This window comes from Chionomys nivalis, chromosome 17, assembly GCF_950005125.1.
Source record: "Chionomys nivalis chromosome 17, mChiNiv1.1, whole genome shotgun sequence".
In the NCBI taxonomy this organism is placed as follows: domain Eukaryota; kingdom Metazoa; phylum Chordata; class Mammalia; order Rodentia; family Cricetidae; genus Chionomys; species Chionomys nivalis.
In genome coordinates this window covers 52,870,394-52,889,982 of record NC_080102.1, presented here as the reverse complement: position 1 = coordinate 52,889,982, position 19,589 = coordinate 52,870,394, and the positions used below count along the sequence as shown (strand labels likewise).

At 45.7% G+C, this 19,589-nt stretch overlaps 1 protein-coding gene across 1 annotated transcript in view; it reads right to left on the bottom strand.

The window, feature by feature from the left end:
• The window catches only part of Arid2 (AT-rich interaction domain 2), a 140,231-nt gene extending 137,605 nt beyond the window's left edge, over positions 1-2,626 (bottom strand). Inside the window, exons 1-3 of the mRNA XM_057791755.1 lie at positions 1,987-2,626; positions 1,787-1,880; positions 595-692 (exon numbers count right to left, since the gene is read on the bottom strand). Of these exons, the coding sequence (XP_057647738.1) occupies positions 595-692; positions 1,787-1,880; positions 1,987-2,078 (284 nt within the window). The 5' untranslated portion in view covers positions 2,079-2,626. The remainder of the gene's footprint in view (positions 1-594; positions 693-1,786; positions 1,881-1,986) is intronic.
• Between the last annotated feature and the right edge of the window lie 16,963 nt (positions 2,627-19,589).

Genomic DNA, 19,589 nt, shown 5'->3' with positions numbered 1-19,589 from the left:
GAATATTTCCAAGTTTCTCAGAAATCCAATAACAAGAGCCCCAAATGAAATCCTCGCCAACCAAGGTATCTCTATTATATTATTTATGTAAAAATAATATAATATTGGGAGTAACAGTCCCAATAAATTCCCTTAAAAAAATCCCGAAAGTCAAATTGTAGAGGATTAAGGAGTTTACGATGAAAGAAAGAAGGAAGAAGGAGAAGGAGAAGAAGAAGAAGAAGAAGGCGACGACCACGACAATGACAATCTTCCCACAGGTTACAAAGTTTCCTTAAGTAAGTCTTTTACTAAGCATCATCATTTCTGGTCCTCAGTGGCTATCAAGCAGTCAATAACAATGTCACAAAAGAATGTTTACAAGATAGGACATGGGGTGTCACCTGTAATGACTTTGTATGAAAAATGTAAATGGCCGTATTTTAATGTGAGGAAAACTTCAGCCTCCTAGCATCTCACTTTATTGACAGTAAATGGTTCCCAGGCTGAAATAAACAAGGGACTGGAAATTGTTTACAGGGTAAATTTCGTTGCTGTTTAATCTCCCCTAAGTCCCTCGTTTCCAAACACTGAGGAAAAGTCACCACTACTCACCGCAAGTAATACTGTTTTAAAGCAAAGGCAGCGTTAGAACAACTTCTGGGAAAGTTGAACTCTTCAACAATTTCTCCCCACTGATTCTTCTCGGAAACCTGTTAAAAACACAGGCACACTTGTCTGAAAGTGCCCAATCCAAGAAAAACCTACCCTAACTTGGGAGCTAAATGCCCATTCTGCAGCGATCTGGAGACACATAAGGCACCAGTGGGTGTCTGGGGTCTAGCCACAAGAGCTACTAAGCCAGGGCTGCCTGAATCACTGTGTTTTCACCAGAGAGCCCTGTATTTAGCAGCACTTGTTTTGTTTTGGGGGTGGTGGGGGGGTGGTGGGTTTGTTTTGTTTTTGAAGCCCGGACAATAACCAATCGCAAGTCCCTCTGTCGCCCCCTTTTAAATCTCAACGCGGTCCGTTTACACTAAAGAAAGAAAAAAAGTTCAAAAGGATCAATACTGCTCCGGACAGCGACGTCCGCGAGCTCTGGGGGGGCCGGGGCCGGGGCCGACTCCGATCCCTCTCCCAGATCTATCCATCTCCATAGGCCCTTCTTTGAGGCCTACAGCTTCTGCCTAGCCTTGAAGCCTAAGATGGCTATTTGCAGACAGGTCCTGCTTTCTTTTGTTAGCTGCAGAAAGCCAGGGCGAACGGGCCGAGGCTGTGCCCCCGGCCGCCGGGATCATTTCGCAGCCGATTATCGATGTTAAACCTGCCCGCGCTAATTTTGAGTTGCACGAAAACTGCTCAGAGTCTGTGTGTCTCTGTGTCTCCGCCTGTGCTAGAGCGGCAGCAGCGGCGGCGGCGGCGCTGACTCGCGGGCGGGCGGGCGGGCGAGCGGCGCGGGGCGGGCGCGGGGCTCGGCGGGCGGGCACCCCTGCTCGCCCGCGCTCCCCGCCGCGCCGCTCAGACCCCGCGGGGCCGGCCGGACACCGGGCAGGACGCTCCCCGCCGCCGGGCCGCCCGCCCGCCCAGCCCCGCGCCCCGCCGCGCGCACGCGAGCCACCAGGCCGAAAACAGCCCCGCCGCCGGCCGCCTCCGTGCCACCGCCGGCTGCGAGCGCCGAGAACGCCTTGTGCCCCGCCGGCCGGCCACCCCCCTCCCCCCGGGCCCGGGCGCCCGCTCCCGGGCCGGAGCAGACTTTTTTTCGGAGCAGGCCAGCGAGAGGGAAATACAAATTAAAACTTCCACTCACCTTCGCGAATCCGCCTAAAGTAGTGACTCTGGTGTAGAGCCCGTGAAGATCCAGCTCCTTCCCACCCACCGCAGGGATCTTCTTAAACGGCGACCTGCGGGCGACAGAAAGCCCCGCACTTGTCACCGGGACCCCGCGCCCGCCGCGGGCCCCGTTCGCCCCGGCTCGCCCCGGCGCTGCCCCCCCGGTCCTGCTCTCACCCTCTGCTGTGGTGGAACTGCCGCAGCTCGTCCAGGAAAGCCAGTCCCTTCCTCCGCTCGTCCGGAGGCGCCTTCCCCGTCGAGTTTGCCATTATTTTGCCAAAGGAGGTCTCCCGAAAACCCAGATCGCGGTTCAAACGCGGCCCCCGCTCCCCGCGCTCCCTACCAGCGCCCGGAGCCCATTCCTCGGCCGGCGGTGGCGGGGCTCAGTCATGGGCCGGCGGTGGTGGCGGCGGCGGCGGCGGCGGCGGCGGCGGCGCAGGGAGGGAGGAGGGAGGGGGAGGAGGCGAGGAGGAGGGGAAGGAGGGAGCGGGAGGCCAGGGGGAGCGCAGGGCCGGAGGGAGGGGAATTTCTAAAAAAGTTTAAAGAAACGGGAGCGAAACTAGAGGGGCAGGCGACGGGCGGCCGGGCGCGGAGCCGCGGGGCGAACGCGGCCCCCACCCTGCCTCGCCGCCTCCCGCGGGCCCGGCTCTGGCCGCCTCTCAGCGCCGCGGGCCTCGGCGGCTCGGCCCGGGGACGCGATTCAACATGGTGCTGCGGCCGGGGGCGCACGAGCCGGCCGGGGGCCGGGCGAGCCGAGGCGAGGGGCCCGGGCGGCCGCAGGCCTGGGAGTTTCGGCGGCGGCGGCGGCGGCGGCGCGGCGGGGCCGGGGCAGGCGGGGCCGCGTGGGGAGGGGGAGGTCTGTGTGGTGGCTTGTGGAGAGCGGGGTGACAGCGTGGATCCGGGCCGCGGCTCCGCGGGGCCCTCGCACACATTCACGCGCGGCGGCGGTGGCGGTGGCGCCGGTGGCGGCGGCCCGGGAGTCCCCGGGCACAGGCTCCGGCGGCAGCCGAGCCGCTGCGCGCCGCCCGCCGGCCTGCCTGCCTGCCCGCCAGCCTCGCTCTCAGCCGCCGCCACGGCCGGGCCGCCAGCGCCCGCACAGCGCCCCCCGAGGGCCGGCCGCGGCACTGCGTCTGGCTCCACACGGTCGCGGCTGCTCCTCGCGGGGAACAATAGACTCCGGCTCGCCCGGCTTAGGGTTCATCTGCAATGTGCAGCACATTTCACACGCACACAAAGCGGGCGGAAAGGGGGGCGGCGCGGGGAAACGGCCACTACCGGTTGTTCCGGGGTTAGGGGTGGAGGCGATGTTCGCGGCCTCCGGGTGCCCGCCGGGCCTCCCGCCGCACCGAGGGGCCCGTGGCTCGCCCGGCGCAGCCCTCGCCGCCCCGGGGAAAGTCCTCTCGCAGCCTCTGCCAATGTTTAGGGCGGGAGGAATCGGCCCCTCGGCTTTATGCGACAGTGCTGGGGCCCGAGGAGCACATTCCCCACGGTGTGGCCATCAAGTCACTTTGACAAACTGTAGAGCACACCCAGGGTGAACTGTCTGCCCTACTTCTGTGCGGACCCGGAGCAAAGGCTCTGAATTCGTCTCGCCTTCGGTCGGTTTCGGGCACCGAACCGGAGTTATGCAAACAGTCACCGCGCCGGTTAAGAAACCACCTCTGGAACTTTGAGGATAACGTTTATATGTTTGCACTGATGAGCTGAAAATAGAAGGCAAAAGGTTTCCCCTTTCCATTTTTCCGTAGTGATCCTGAAATGTGTAAATAGGGAGCTAAAAATTTTATCTCAACCCATACCCCCCCCAAATTTGCATTTACGAGGACGTTGGAGCCCTCCCCTCGTCCACAAACGTTGAGCCCCGTGTTTCCCCGACGGGTTAGCGTTCCCATTTTAGAGACCGCCACCACCGGCAAAGTCACCAGCCCAAGGTCACAACCCAGAGTCCGGCTGGGTTGACTTCGGGGTCGTCTTTCCAACGGCGCACGGATTGGGTGGCGACCAAAATAAAATTATGTAACGCAGCGGAGCACGCTTCCGGTACTCGGTCGAGGAAACGGATTTATTTCCCAAGTAAAGTTTATGTCTTAAATGGGGTCGGAATAAGGTGTGGCTAGGAAATTCCTGACACCCGAGGACCAGTGAGTGCCTCGCTAGCCTGTGAGGGGCGGAGACCCTGCCCGTGGAGGAGGAGGAGGAGAAGAAGCCGGCCGGGCCGGAGGCGAGGCGCGAGTGGGCCGGCGGGGCGGACGGGCGAGCCCGCGGCCCCTTCCCTCGCCGCCTCAAGGGCAGCGGCGAGCGGGCGGCCGGGCGGCCGGGCTGTGCGGCTTCCCTACGCGCGGCACTTGCGCACGGCCCCTTGCGTAACCGTCAGCGCCGGGGATTCCCTAGAGGGGGGTCACTCGCTGCAACCATTACACACCAGCCTGCTCCTCCGCGCCTCACAAAATGGCGGCGCCCATGGAGCCGGCGGCGGCCGCTCCCCGGCCCCATTTTGTGCGAGGCGAGAGATCTGTCAACGTGGAATACCTCCGCCGAGGATGCAGCTGACTGGAAAGCCTGCGGGAGGGAGCCGAGCCCGCGGGGACCACGTTACACGAGAGGTCGACGGCGCACCCCACCCCACCCCCGGCGCCGCGTCCTCTCCGTCTTCTCGAATGGAAGCCTCCGAGGCCGCGGGGGTGATGGCGGCGGAAGGCAGACGCGGCCCGCGGCTGGCTGCTCCGGGGACTCGCGGCGGGGTGACGGCGGGCCGGGGATCCGGAGGGATCGAGGTGTCGTCAGGTGTGAGGCGGCCTGGCCCCTCGTGCGTGCCGGGGGGGAGCGCGGAGGCTCGGGCTCCGGGAGCGCCGAGTCGCGACGCCGGCAGCGGCGGCCCAGGCGACCCGGGGGCCCACGGGGTGACCGTGGGGACAAAGGCAGGAGCCTGGCATCTAAGTCGTCGGAGCGGCGACCTGGGACTGTATGTTAATGGCTCTAGGTGGACATCGGGACGTCCTTCTGTCCCACTGTGCGGTGGGCAGGCCTGCTTGGCTTTAATTGCCAAGTCCAGGGGCAAATGGAGGGAATGACATGTTTGCACTTTAGAAGGGAAGGTTGTCACTTCGAAGCCAGCGAGTGCTATTAGTGTGTACGTCCATCTCACGTACCGTGGAGCGATTTTGCTTTTCAGAGCAAGTATCAAAGGCTAAGTTCTTGGAGGGAATCTAACCTTTTAAAGCTTTTTTTTCCCAGGAATTTTAGATCACTGAAGAGGTATAGTCTTTAAAATGAAGTCCTAAGTGTACTGATGGATAGAATTTCAATTCTTTAACACTTTGGCTATACTCTGATTAAAGCGAAAACAAACATAAAAGTTGATGTTATCAGGTCACTCAACAGTTCAGTTTTATTGGGTTTAGAGAAGACAGTGTTGAGACAGAAATTAACCAATGGTTATTTGCTTGAAAAGGAAGGACTTAGATCTATCTGAGGGGACAAATATACTTTCCACGACTTGAGTTTGTCATCTTCCAGTTGTGCCGGTCACTGTGCTTGCATGTTTCTGCTGTGTGTCGGGATGTTCTGGATGCTTCCTTCATCATATTTCCTTCTGCGGCTGCTGCGCACTGTGGTTCCACACCCTGTCCTCGCCCTGTCATTGCTGCTGTCCTGTGCTACACCAAGATAGCTCCTGGTCTTGTCTGTTCCTCCTGATGGCCTTTATATTTAATAAGTTTAGTTCCTGCTAATCAGTCTGTATCTCTTGCAAGGATGGCATATCTTAGCACCCACTCAGGCAACCGGGGATGTTCTTCTGCTTTTGTACTAAAGCAACCCCAGTGAATAGTATCGTGTTTCTCATTAGCATAATACATTTCCAATAGTGGGCAGCACAGAGCAGGTGGAGCCTAGAGGAGACCTGGTAGAGGCGTGCTGACAGTTTGACAACAGCTATTCTCTAACTAATTTGATGTAAAGTACAATATAGCTCCGAGTTTCCAAGCATTAATGAAAAGCATTCCTTTACAATTACAGCAAGAGTGAGCATTGTCCAAACCTTTATATAGTTTGCTGTTCTGGTGAGAAATGTGACAAAGACTTTATCCTGGAAAAAAAGACAAAGTGTTGTTTTTAATAGTGACTGCAGATCTTGGGCAGAAACTCCTGTCATGGTGAATCTTTGTCTTGTACCATCCATTTGCTCCATCGAGAATTATAGTTAAAAACTCCCTTTTGGTGCTGCTTCACAAAACCATACCCAATTTCAAATCAAGCATGATAGGTATGTGACTTCAAGGAGTGAAATAATTTAAGTGGGGAGTTGGCATGTCAACTCAGTTCTGGATTTTAGGTTTCTCTAAGGTCTACGGGAATACCAGTTTGGTTGGCTGAACAAGGCTTTTGCAGTCCAGTTGGTATTTCTTTGAAGATGACGTTAAGAAAGTACTGTTAGTGAGATGGGAGAGCGCTTTGGGGGCTTGCTGCCCTTGCTGGAGTCAGCTGCAGTTTTCCATGTGTGCCAACTTGTCTCCTTTGAAAATTTGACTACAACTTCACATAATAGATGTGTCCTTCCCCTTCTGATGGCGAGACTTGGCAGAACTAATACCAGTGAGGTAAGGAAAGAATTTCTTCCTCCGAGTAGGAGAGTTTTAATGTAGACAGGTGATACTCTTGACTCCTCAGTTGATGGGCTTTTAGGTGATTTGACCCAGAAGGATCTGGTAAGCTTTGAGAGCTTTTTACTCCTTTTAGTGTATATACAAAAACAGTGTGGTTTTATTTCAAAGTAAATGATCGTTTTCAATTTGAAAACTTTAAAAGATTTAATTAGAATGTTAAATTATAGGCAGTTATAATAATACACCCTGGAGGTAGCATTGCCCTGTGCTTTGATAGAGAGCATTGGCCTCGGATGTTTAGGTCAACTTCTCTAATCTTGAATTTTTTCAAATAGTTATGGGTTTAATGTGATACATTTATCATCCTTAATTATTTCCTTTTGGATCACTGAAACTAACTTATACAGCTTAGCATTTCAACAGTCTGTTTATATAACAGCATCTACCTTTGGGAAGGTATAAACACTAGGCCAGGTAGCTATTTAGTTTTGTCAGTGTAGATTGCAGGCTCACTAAGTAAATAGCTATTGAATGCCTGACTTGGTCAAGAGGTGGAGAGAGAAGGACTTGACCCTCCAGGAGATCGTGTTCAGGCACTGTGTGTTCTAAACTGCTAGCTTTAGAGGGCTGTGATGAAATATTTAGATCATAGGGTTCTTAATTTTTAATACTTCGGTAGAATCTTTAACATGGAGTTGCATTCTAAATTTGTTTTCGGGCAGGCCTGTGCCTCTTAACTGTAATCTCAGCCTAGGACACTGACCCAGGGTTTTGAGTGCCGTGACAGTCAGAGCTACAAGTCTGTCACAGACAAGACAAACCAGAATTCTGTTTAGGGACAATTAAATATGATTCTGTATGAAATAGCATCATGGCATCATATCAGCATTGGGATCACAGTTGGGGCTAGTAATTACTCAAAATGCTATGGTGTTCATAAGTGCTTAAATCTTAGTCTTTGAAAACAGATCTGTAAGACTCTAATGATTAACTTTATTTAAACTTTATTAAAAGGACCGACTGCTCAGTGAGTGTTTTACACACACACATACACACATGTGCGTACGCACACACCCTACTGAGCATTGTTTCAGTGAATTTTTATTTTCTGTTTCAATTTTTTGGTACATTGACTCCTTTCTATATTGCACTTTGCTGTTAATTTTAAAAATTAAATCCAAAGACATATTAATTTTGTATTTAATTCAGACTTAATTCTTGACTAGCCGTAAAGCTTAAGGAGTAGGAAGTCATGTTGGCACAACAATAAAACAAGGATTAAGCTGAAATGCAAAACTGTGTAATAGGTTCCATAAAGCTCTATAGTTTTTCTGTTACTGCATGAGTCAGAGTGGTGCTGACTTGGTAATAATTGAATCTATTTAACTCTTCTGTTTCTCTGAGACTTGACCTGTTCATCTACAGCATCAAAATGGAAACTCAGTGAAGTCCACTGTAAACAAAAGTGTAGATCTCAGAGTATTGTGAGATACTTTTAAGTCAAGCTCCCTCTTACCAATACTGATGGCAGTAACAACTAGGATCATGATTGTCGATGTGTTTGTTGGTCCTGTTTCTAACATCTATTTTTTTGAACCACATTTAAAGACATTTCTTACTTAGGGTGCTGGGGTTATTTTTTTTTTTTTTTAAGTCTTTTATTTTCTAAGCTTTGTTCCTGGGTGTTTTTTTTTTTTTTTATTAGAAAAAAAAACTATTTATTTTTTATTTCATGTGCCTTGGTGTTTTGCCTGCATGTATGTCTGTGTGAGGGAGGGTATCAGAAGCCCTGGAACTGGAGTTGCACAGGTATGAGCTGCTGTGTGGGTGCTGAGAATTGAACCTGAGTCCCCTGCAAGAGCAGACAGTACTCTAAACCATTGAGCCATCTATCTCTCCAGCCCCAGAGTACTGGGGTCATTGAAAGGTCCAATGATGACTCTCTTTCTATGGGAAATAAAAAGCAATGTCCCTTTCTTTGGAGTATTTGGGACTTTACTGTCTTCCCACTGAATTCTGCCGTTAACACTGCCATTTGTTAATCTTGGTTGTTTTTCTGCTCCATTAAGTTGGGTTACCAAAATTAGTAGTGAGGCCATGACTACACTGCCTGTCATTGCACATAGGCTCCTTCCTTCCCCATCTGTTTTCTGTGTGGATTTCTAAAGACTTGAGCTAGCAGTTTCTTCCCAGCTAGCTAAGAGGTTCTTATGATATGGGCGTAAGTTGGGGGTGTCCATGAGCCCTGTGAAACAAGACACTGTCATTTGCATTTTCCTAGGGAGAAGGGATCCATGGGCATTTTAGAGGAATGCAGAGTTCACTACTTACTAAAGACAAGGACACGCATGGGAAGCTTAGATCACCTCAAATGCCCCTTTCTGTTTTAAGTGGTGTTGGTTGGCCTCCTGCAATAAAACGTTTTGAAGCTTTAGCTGAAGATAACCACTTAGTTTACAGCATTGAAATAATTAGAACTAGCAGAAGTGAGTTTGTAGAAAAGTACGTACAATAGACTATTGAAGGTTAATTTTAAAGGCACCTAGCCATTATTTTGGTTTTCCCTCTGGAAAATGTATGTATATAGGATGGCACCAATTAAAAATTCATTTCACATATCATTCTTTAACTGGGAATGTGTAAAGAAATAATGAATGCATGAGTAGTATATATTGTGTTCATAGATAATGTTCGGGTGACATTCAACAAAATGCTTCTAATGGTGTGGCCAGGTCACATTGCTTTTATTGTTTGTGCAACTGCTGTTTACTGTTGTATCTGAGGATTGTGTTGGGGCATTAGCCGAGATTTGCTTTTGTAGCGTCTTTGTGGCCCAATGTATAGTTAAAGCCTTTTTTGGCAAGGTCTCACGCTATATAGCTTTATCTCTCCCATCCTCTCAATTGCTGCATTGCAGAGGTGCATCAGCACAGCTGGCCATAATTGGCACTATGGCTATAGTGATAGTAATTCAAAAAAGATGCCCCCCACCCCACATTTTATCTCTGGTGTGGGTGTGGGTGTGGTACATGTTTACAAGGCTTTGTGATGTATCTGCTTTGGTATTTTTGTTTTCCGTGGTGCTGGAGTGTGAATTACTCAGAACTTCATACCTGGTAGTGAAGCACTCTGCTGGTCTATACACGCCCTAACAGTTTTTTGGTTTTTTTTTTTGTTTGTTTGTTTAGGTTTAGGTTTAGATTGATTTTTGAGACAGTCTTTCTCTATAGCCAAAGCTGACATGAAAGTTTTGATCTTTTGCTTCATCTACCCAGGTGCTAGGCTTACAGGTGTGCACCACCATTCCTTTTAAAAAACATTCAAGTTCAAATGTGAGTGAATTTGATGTGCCATTTGGTAGTATTTAGAATAAATAATTTTTGATTCTTAAAATCAACAACTCCATGCATTTATTTGTAGAGGAATAGTTAGCATCTACCATATCTTATATAGAACATTAAGATTTTCTTCTTTGATGCCTGGCACGCCTTTAATCCCAACACTCAGGAGGCAGAGGCAGGTCGGGTGGATCTCTGTGAGTTCGAGGACAGCCAGGGCTACATAGAGAAACTCTATCTCTAAAAACCAGGAAAAAAAAATTCCTCTTTGTTCCACTCCTGCTGAGGAAGGAGAGGGCGTAGTTGGGAGGTAATGTGCACTGTCTTCCCATTGTGTTACTTAAGCTTACACATTTGACTTGACTTACACTTTGAGCTTATTCATAAAATGTAAACATTCTACTCTATGCCTCATGGCTTCCAATCCCAATGCTTTTTCTACTGAATGTTCCTTCTGTCTTGCTAATAACATCCAGTTCCTATAATCAGATTAGCTGCTAAGTAAATATGCACTAATGATGTATTTATCTAAAGCATTTCTAATTTAAAGGAAAAGATAAGAAAGATTTAAGCAGAATCATTGATCCATGAAAGTGACAGAAAATAAAATCAAAATGGAATTATGGGAGAGTAGACTAAAAGATTTTTAAGGAATTATTGAATAATTTAAAATTTATTAGCTGTACAATATTGGACTTCTTCAATAATACTTTATCTTAGACTCGGCCTAGACACTGTTTATTAAGGCTTCCTCTTCCAGTGTGCCAGGAAAACCATTTGAATCCAGACTACAAACTACGTGACATCTTTATGCTCTTACTCCCACGACTGAATAGGTTCACGTTTTTAGCCTTACTATAGTACCATGTACAATTATAACTTCTGAGTCCCCTGTCAAAAGACAGCAGTCCATAGACTTTAAAGTCTTAGCTTTACTCCAGTGCAAGTTAGCAAAAAAATAAAATTGTTTACTTTATTGTTTGTGATAATTAGGGGCCTCAGCCCTTGCCAGTGAGAGCATGCCTGTTTCCTTGTCTGGCTGCGTTGAAGTCTATAGGATTGTAGTACAGTGACCATATATTAGGATCTGGCAGATCCAGAGAAAAAACCTTACTAACCTTTTTGTTGCCTTGCTTATGTTTTTTCTAACCTTGCCATGATAGTATATACCCTTACATGATGAGAAGGTTATTTTCCCCAATCCATGGTGCTTCCCAACCCTCCTTACCCGCAAGGAGGACCTAAGGTCCAAATGTGTATGGCTATAGTGAGCGTGGGCTCAGCAAATGAGATGGGTAACTTTGTAAATTACACTGCTATTTCTTAAAAGGCTGGAATGGTTTCTCACAGGAGATCAAAGTGCCAGGCTAGCAGAGGCAGCTCAGCTCACATAAGCACAGGACAAGAATTCAGAAACATCAAATGCTAAGTATAAGACGGGTCCTTTTGTGTTTTCCAGTAAACACTATCTTGAAGCCAGTGCCATATTCTGAGTATAAAAGGGTTTAGTTGCAGCTGTCCAAGCATGACACCATTCAGGAAAGGTGCTGGTACGGTAAGGGAGTGTGCATTGTTTTGTGGTAATCAATAGCAAGTCCAACAACTAGAGGAGTATTATTTTAACTTAAGATTCTGTAGCCAATACCATAAGCAGCGTCTAGGTATAGGTCCTTCATTTTTAATAAAGTCAATTTTACTTAGACTTATCAATGCTTAATAACAAGCCCAGAATGTTCAGGAAGGCAAAGGTAGTGTAGACTTAAAGTTTGTGTGTCCGTCCATCCCCCACACCCTAAATTCATAAGCTGATAACCTAGAGGTGATGGTAGGAGGCATGTGGGGATGTCCTCGGAAAACTGGGTTACATGAGCAGGCCTCTTGTGAAATTGTGCCCTTCCCCAAGAACCCCTGCAATGACTCACCCCTTCCCTCATAAGTTACACAGCAAAGAGACTGCCTCCTGGAAAATTGGTTCTCGCTGGACACCAGGCTACTCCTGTTCTGATTTTGGACTGCCAAGCCTTGAAAACTGAGAAAAACAATTTTCCATTGTTTACAAGCCACACAGTCTATGGCATTTTGTCATAGCAGCTCCAGTAGTCTAAGACTGGTGGCAGGAAGTAGCCCTCTGTTAGCTCAGCACCCTGTACATGCTGCTCTAGTACTGATCCATGCCAGTGTCCACTGATGAAAGTGATCTGAGATCTCACTTTCTCTTGTACAGTGGCAGATCTCAAGAATGGATTAATTTTTCAACAAGAAAGTGACTAAGTTCCTTACAGAAAGGTTTCAGAGTCATAGATCTGCCATAGCCTTTGGACTTCATTTAGAAGTACAATCGGCCTCAAAACATACAAACAGGTTGGACTACACTTACTGTATGGCAGAGGCAAGACTTGCTTGTGCTCAGGCACGTTAAAATTGTAGCTGATTCTTGGTGGACTTCCTAAAAAAGATCTGGAAACATTTGGTCGTGTATGAAACATGGGGTGGGCTCTTCTATACCAGGAGGTCCAGAAATAGGTCTGCCAGCCCTCTGGTTAGTCTTCAACACTACCAAAACTGCATGCAAATGGGACCACATCTGGTGAATCTGTGCTGAATGTCAGGGAGTGGTCTAGATTGACGATAAATTTCTTAAGGATGAGATGACATCTTAAAACACAGATCAGGCCTTCGTGCCTGAGTAGTAGTCCTGAAAGCTTGGAAAGCCTCCTTTATGTGGGATTCAAGATATATTTTTCAGTAATGAGCCATTTAAAAAGAAAGTTCATTCTAGTTGCTGAAGTTCCTGTTAGTGTGTGCACATGTATGCAGTGAACAACTGTTCATTTAAAATACCCTACTTCCACCAAATATGGAGCATAATAACACAAGAATACATGTTATTTAATAATGATTAATTTCAGTTTCAGTAGAATTCCAACTAGATGTTATAATTTATGGTTTTTTAGACAGATGCATGACAAGGGCTTTGAGTAGTAATCTTTCAAACTATATTCCTTGATTAGTCTTTTTTTTTTTTTTTTTTTTTTTTTTGGTTTTTCGAGACAGGGTTTCTCTGTAGCTTTGGTACCTGTCCTGAAACTAGCTCTTGTAGACCAGGCTGGTCTCGAACTCACAGAGATCCGCCTGCCTCTGCCTCCCGAGTGCTGGGATTAAAGGCGTGCGCCACCACCGCCCGGCTCCTTGATTATTCTTAATGACTAAATGTTGTTCCAAACCTATAATAAAAGCTGGTCCAATATCTTTGAGTCATGCATACCTTTGTTTCTGCTAGCCTATGAAAGTACGCATGGCTACCAAAATCTCTATTAGTTATACTGAGATACTTAACCTTGATCTTTACCGAGGACTGCCAAGTGAGGTGATTTTATATACTCACTGTCCTCCTTTGTTTAGCTTGCAGCCTAATTTGGAAGAAGCATAATATTTGAATGAGTTAGCAGAGGAAGCCAGTTGGTTAATAAAGATAAGAGCAACGACCCTTGGTTGAACAAAAACTTGCTACAGCCTTAGTAAGAATAACAGTATTGTGTAATACACATAGCAGAGGAAATGTAAAGGACTATTGGACATTTTAGCTCCTCCAAAAGTGAGCATTTTTACGGGTATTTGTGATCGAGAACTAGCCAACAGCCTGAGAAGACTCATGTAGTTAATGGTTTTGAGGAGGAGACAAGGATAATCATAAGTGAACACAGCAATTTCTACTACCGAGGAAGAATCTAGAGAAAGCAAAAGGTTCCCTCTAACTCGGTGGTTCTCAACCTTCCTAATACTGCAACCCTTTAATACAGTACCTCGTGTGGTGACCCCCAACCATAGAGCTATTTTCGCTGCAACTTCATAACTGTAATCTTGCTACTGTGATGAATGGTAATGTAAATCTGATATGTGATCCCCGTGAAAGGGTTGTTCTACCCCCCCACACACATTGAGAAACACTGCTGTAATGTGTTACCCATCTGTTTTATCTTAGCAGTTATCTTAAATAATACCTAGTGCATAAATAATATGGAATAGTATTCCGTTCCAAAGGGGGAAACACAAAATGGATAGACTTAAATGTATGTGTTAGGCAAGGACACCCAGTCTCAGAAAGAAAGCATGTTCTGCCTCATATATGGTTTCTAATGTATACATGTAGACAATTGCCTCATACATGGATCCTAATGTATGCATGTAGACAAACAGGTGGGTATATGTGTTGCGGGAGGTCCTTCCGCTCCTCCAGCCAATAGCCGCTGAGATACCAGCCTATTGGGGCGTGGTCTCTCTCCCTTTAAAAAAGCGACCACTTCCTTCCTCGCTCTCTTACTTCCTGCTCCTTGATTGCACAGAGGGCTGTTGTCTGGGATGGTGATCTGTAAGTTTTTTCCCCTTTAAATAAATAACCATTCTATTAATCATAATTCCAAACTGGTGTGGGATTTGTTTGTGACTTACGCCTTCGCCTTCATATATGTAGTAAGGAAAACAAGGGCAGGTAGTATTTCATAAGGTAAATGACACATGAGTCATTGGGAAAATACAGAGCTGATTCTTTTTTTCTAGTTTTACACTGTCATGAATTGGGGTGGGGTTGTTTTTTTCTTTGTGATGGGTAAGTACATAAAAATGTAATTGATAGCGTGAAATCCAAAGCGAAACTCCACAGCTCCAGAATGATCGTTCTAACTAAACGTTCGTTGAGATGCATAGACTTGGAGTCTGGGCAAGTGCTTGTTTGAATGGCTGTGTTAATCTAACTGAATGGTATCTTTCATCTACAAGTTCTTTATAATAAAGTGATTTTTTTTTAAAAAAAAAAAAGTGAAATAGTCTAAAGTCTTTAAGAAACAAGCCAAGAATGTGTATGAATGGCTATGCATTTGTAAGAAGGATGTGTGGGTGTTTTTTTTTTCTCTAACACTAGATACGTTTGCCAAAGACATTTTCAGAATAAGTTAATTATATTAAATACCAACAAGGCCACAGAGTTACTAAGTCAGACAACTAACTGGAATTATGGGCCTTTAAATCATGTTATTTTCATAGGATATAACAACACCCAAATTCAAGTATTTGACAAGACTTCTTGGTTTGACATACTATGGAAAGGGCGGTCTTAAAGACTACGACCCTGTCTGCTTTTTTGCAGCTGTAGGAAAAGGGAATTTTGTACCCTTTTGATCTTGCTTTTTTAATTCCCCATTATCAGTTTGTGTGAAGATGGAGTTGCATTAGCTCGCATCAAGAGAGAAGACAGGCGCCATCCTAAATTTTAGAGAGGGCAGAAAGGTGACATTAGTAGAAGGGATGGAGGGGCTGGCAGCACCTGCCTTCAAGAGTAAGAATTCAGTAAGCAAACTTTATCTCAGACTGAGATGTCTGACTTTATTCAGGGAAGGCAGATTTTAATAAAACAATTGTTTTGAATCTGTCTAAATTTTAGGGCAATTTTTGGTCTTCATAAAATCCAATTCGCATATAGCTGTGACTTTGGAATGTCAACTCTTAACCCCACACTTCAAATTATTCTTTAAGAATGTGCAAGTTCAGTCTTCCTTACGTTTTCTAAAATGTTCAAGTGTTAGAAGTGTTCCATGCCTGTTGTACATACGTGAGAATGCGCTTCTCATCAGATGGATGTTTCTCATCTGTTTCTAAGTGTTAAAGGAAGATAGGTGGTTGCATACGTGGGAAATAACAAACCGAGTAAAGCTCCACTTATTATCTACAAAACTTCTCAGAACAGTTACTGTGCCCTTTAAATATGCCCTTCCTTATAGGATGGGCATTTCTGGAAAAAGCTGGCCTGGGTTTTACAAAAATTAAACACTCATATCAAGAAAGAAAGAGAGAGGGAGAGAGAGAGAAAGAGAGAGAGAGAGGCTCTCTCCATCCTTTACTGGAATGGCCTCTGCTCATCCTTTATAATCACTGCGTATAGCCAATATAATGTTAAGCATATTCATACATTCTTAAGTAGGTTAGTGTAAACCTAATATCCTTGGAAGTCCAGTTCTCAGACCTAATAAGCTCCTGTTTGCTGAAATTAATCATGAAATATCAAGTGTTTTTGTGTTTAGCCTACTGTATTTCTGTGCCTTATGCCCAAGGAAGCCAGAAGAGGGTGTCAGATTCCCTGGAAGTGGAGTTAGAGATGGTTGTGAGCCACTGTGTGGATACTGGGTGTGTAACCCAAGTCCTCTAGAGTTAACCATGGAGTCACCTCTCCAGCCCTCCAGGAGCAGGATAGTTTTCAGTGAACAACAGTTTCACAGTTAGGACGATGATCACCTGCCCTTCCCTGTTGAGCTGTAAACTGACAGATCTGCTCGTCAACCACAGACACATTGCAGAGGCACAGGATGCGGAAATAGGAAGTGGCCTGATTTGTTGCACACACTTAACATTTACTCCCTTAGAATTGTAAATGCTTTTATATTGTGAGTGTGTGTGTATATATTATTTTTCTCTCTTATGTGCCTGTCAAATTGTCATGACCTCAGACTTTTCGACCCAAGTAACCTCCCAGAATCCAGGAAATACTCCTCTATGCTTGTCTCACCGCCCCCCCCCCCAAGACTGTGGAGCTGCCTCCTGTGCTTCCCACAGATAGTCCTGCTTGTCACGGTAAGGGGTAAGGAACACCACGTACACCTCCAGTGAAGGGACCCTGCAGAGAACTGTCTCTCTGCCACATGCGCTGTGTACACAGGGCCTAGAGAACTTTGCGGTCTTTCTTCCTGAGGTAAATGGGAAACTCAGGTATTTGGGGAGACTTGGAAGCTCCTAAGAAGACCACATAGTTTTATGTATTTCCGTTGGGCAATCTGATCAATACTGAATACCTTAAACTATATATAAAAAAAAAATGCTAGAAGAAAACAGAGAAAAGTAAAAAAGATGAGTGAATTCTTGAATCACAGAAAAATATAAGCAGGAATGAATCCTATGATTAAATCAGTTTGAAGATGGACACATGGATTAATTGAATTATACGACTTTTTGAATGATATTTAATGGGAAGTATGAAATTGTTACTAAGATCACCTTTCTTTTGGTAAAATTTTATGAGAATTCCCCAAGTAAAAGAAAAGTTTGGACAAAATCTAACTTATAGATTTAAAGTGTTCCTAATAGTAATTACAGAATGTCCGTGCTTGAAGGCATTTTGAGATAGAAGATAGTCAGGGTTAGTTTATGTGAATTGACCTTGTAAACAACCAGATGTTTTCTTACTATTTGAAAGTACTTGGCATGTTGGTAGGCCACCCACTGTGCATAAGCCCATTTTGGTAAGGATGAAAAGAAAACTAGAAGCCAGAAAGCTGTGGACTCCAGTCTGAGACTTGATCCTCTTTCCCTATGGCTGTTAGCCTCAGCATCTCCCTGTCCAAAGGCTAACTGCACATGCATGCAGGCCCTCCCTGTGGTCTGCTCTGCCCCATTTTACACACAGCAATGCATGAAAAGGAATGGCATTGTTACAGATCATTGGAGACAGATGTTTTGACTCTATAAGTGTATGTTTGCCTTTTAAAATTCTTATGCACAGCTGGTGAAAATAGGTGTCTTGCCATAGGCCAAGAGAAGGAGGTGACTTGTCATACAGAATATCCAGAAGCCACTAGCATAACAGGAAACTGGAAATGGGTTTCATTTCTGGAGTGGAGGGAAAGGATGGATGTTAAAAGATGCTAAGAAATCCAGTTCATAAGACTTGACTGAGCACCACGATTTATATTGACCATAGGTCAATTCTAATAATACTTCCAGACACCCTCCCCCACTCCTGTCTTACGCACAACTTTTTATTAATCCTTTAAGTTGCTTTGAAACTAAGATCAAGAGAAGTTAATATAGTTGCCTTGACGACAGCAGGTTAGACCTGAAAAGTGAGTTGACTCTGTGCCTGTGTCTTATGTTCTCTTGTCTCATGTTACAGCAGAAACATATTAATTGATGGTCCATAAATTGTATGGATATACTTCTGTAATAGAAAGTTCAGTATAAATATCTCAAGGTCTCCTCTGGCCCTCTCCCATCACAGCCTTTCCCTAGACAGTATTCACTGATTATTTAATACATTCCATTAACCACTTTTTCTGCATTTGCTTGTGTGATTTATATGTGTGTGTACACATGTCCTCTAGGAGATGGAGATTCCTAGAGCAAGCTGGCACCTAGACTAGCCAAATGGTACCTCTAGGTTCATTGAGAGATCCTGCCATCGTAAAGAAAGTGTGGTCAAGGAAGGCCCCTGCCATCAACCCTGGTCTCCATGCACTTGTACATGTACCACACATGTATCCACTCCACATGTACACATGCACATGTACCACACATGTATCCGCTCCACATGTACATATGCACATGTACCACACATGTATCTGCTCCACATGTACCACACATGTATCCGCTCCACATGTACACATGCACATGTACCACACATGCACCCACTTCTCACATACACATGCTTGAACCTACGAAGGGTTGAACAAGAATGGCCCTGTAAGCTCGTATGTTGACTACTTGGTCCCCAGTTGATGAAATTGTTTGGGGAAGGTTAGGAAATGTGGCCTTATTGGAGGAGGTATGTCACTGGGAGCAAGTGCTGAAGTTCCAGAGCCTTATGCCTTCTCTGCCTCCCACTTTGCAGTTGAGATGTGAATTCTCAGCTGCTGTTCCCCATCATGTTTGCTGCCTGCTGCTGTGTCCCCTGCCATAATGGTAATGGGCTCCTATTCCCCTGGAACTGAGTCCCAAATACACCCTCCTCTATCAGTCGCCTTCATTGTTTATCAAATGATAATAGAGAAGTATCTAGTACAAACCCTTTTGGGAATGAAGACAGCTCCCCACCACCACCACATAATGTAGTCTCAAGGTCTTGCACTCAAACTAAAGAGAAAAGTAAGTGTTGTTGGATAACTTGAATATAAACTATGTACAGTCTGCTTGTAATCATTTCTACATATTTTGCTGACTTATGACAAACTCCAAACCCCAGCAACAGTTGTATAATTTCAAGCATGTAGACATTTTTAAGTGAAACCTTTCTTCATGGAGTAAGAAGAAAGTCAGGATGTTGTTATAAATGAAATGGAAACAGGTAAACATGGAGACTGCTATAAATTATTGAAGAAACTAAAGTGGGAGGTGTGAAGTTTGTCAGAAGGAGATAAAGAGAAAAGTGAAGGAAGAAAAGGAAGAATCCACACTGACTGCTCTGGCTCCGTGGTAAGAGCTGGCCTAGGTTGTCGGTTCCATCTCTAGCACTGGCCGGGGTGTTGGGGGTGTCTTGAGAGGTCAAGATGCAAAAGAAAATTAGGTCATAGCAAATTGTCGTGCTTTTTCCATTGTTTGTGGAAGATTTTTTAAATTTTTTGAAAATGTTCCAGTCACTTTAAAAGCTAGTAAAGAGGTAGGAAGCAATTTCTGTGGAGAATTTAGTTTATAGGGTATTCAGAAAGGAACAGATTTTTTTTTTGTTTTTTTGTTTTTTTTTTTTGTTTTGTTTTGTTTTTTTGCTTGTGACAAGGTGTCACTCTGTAATCCAGAATGCTTGGAGCTCACTCTGGAGCCCAGATTGACCTCATTCTCTTGACACTTTTGGGTTCAGCTTCCCGGTTGCTAGGTAACAAGTGTGAGCCAGTCCACCCAGCTAGGAATAAATCTTTTAAGTATTAAGTAGTCAGAGTCAAAAGTTGCGCTTGAGCCTGGATGTGACACCCTCTTCTGGCCTCTGCAGGCACCAGGCATGAATGTGGAGAAAATACATTCTTGCAGGCACTCACATGTGCACATAAAATAAAAATAAATAGGTTTTGAATTGCTCAAGTGCCCC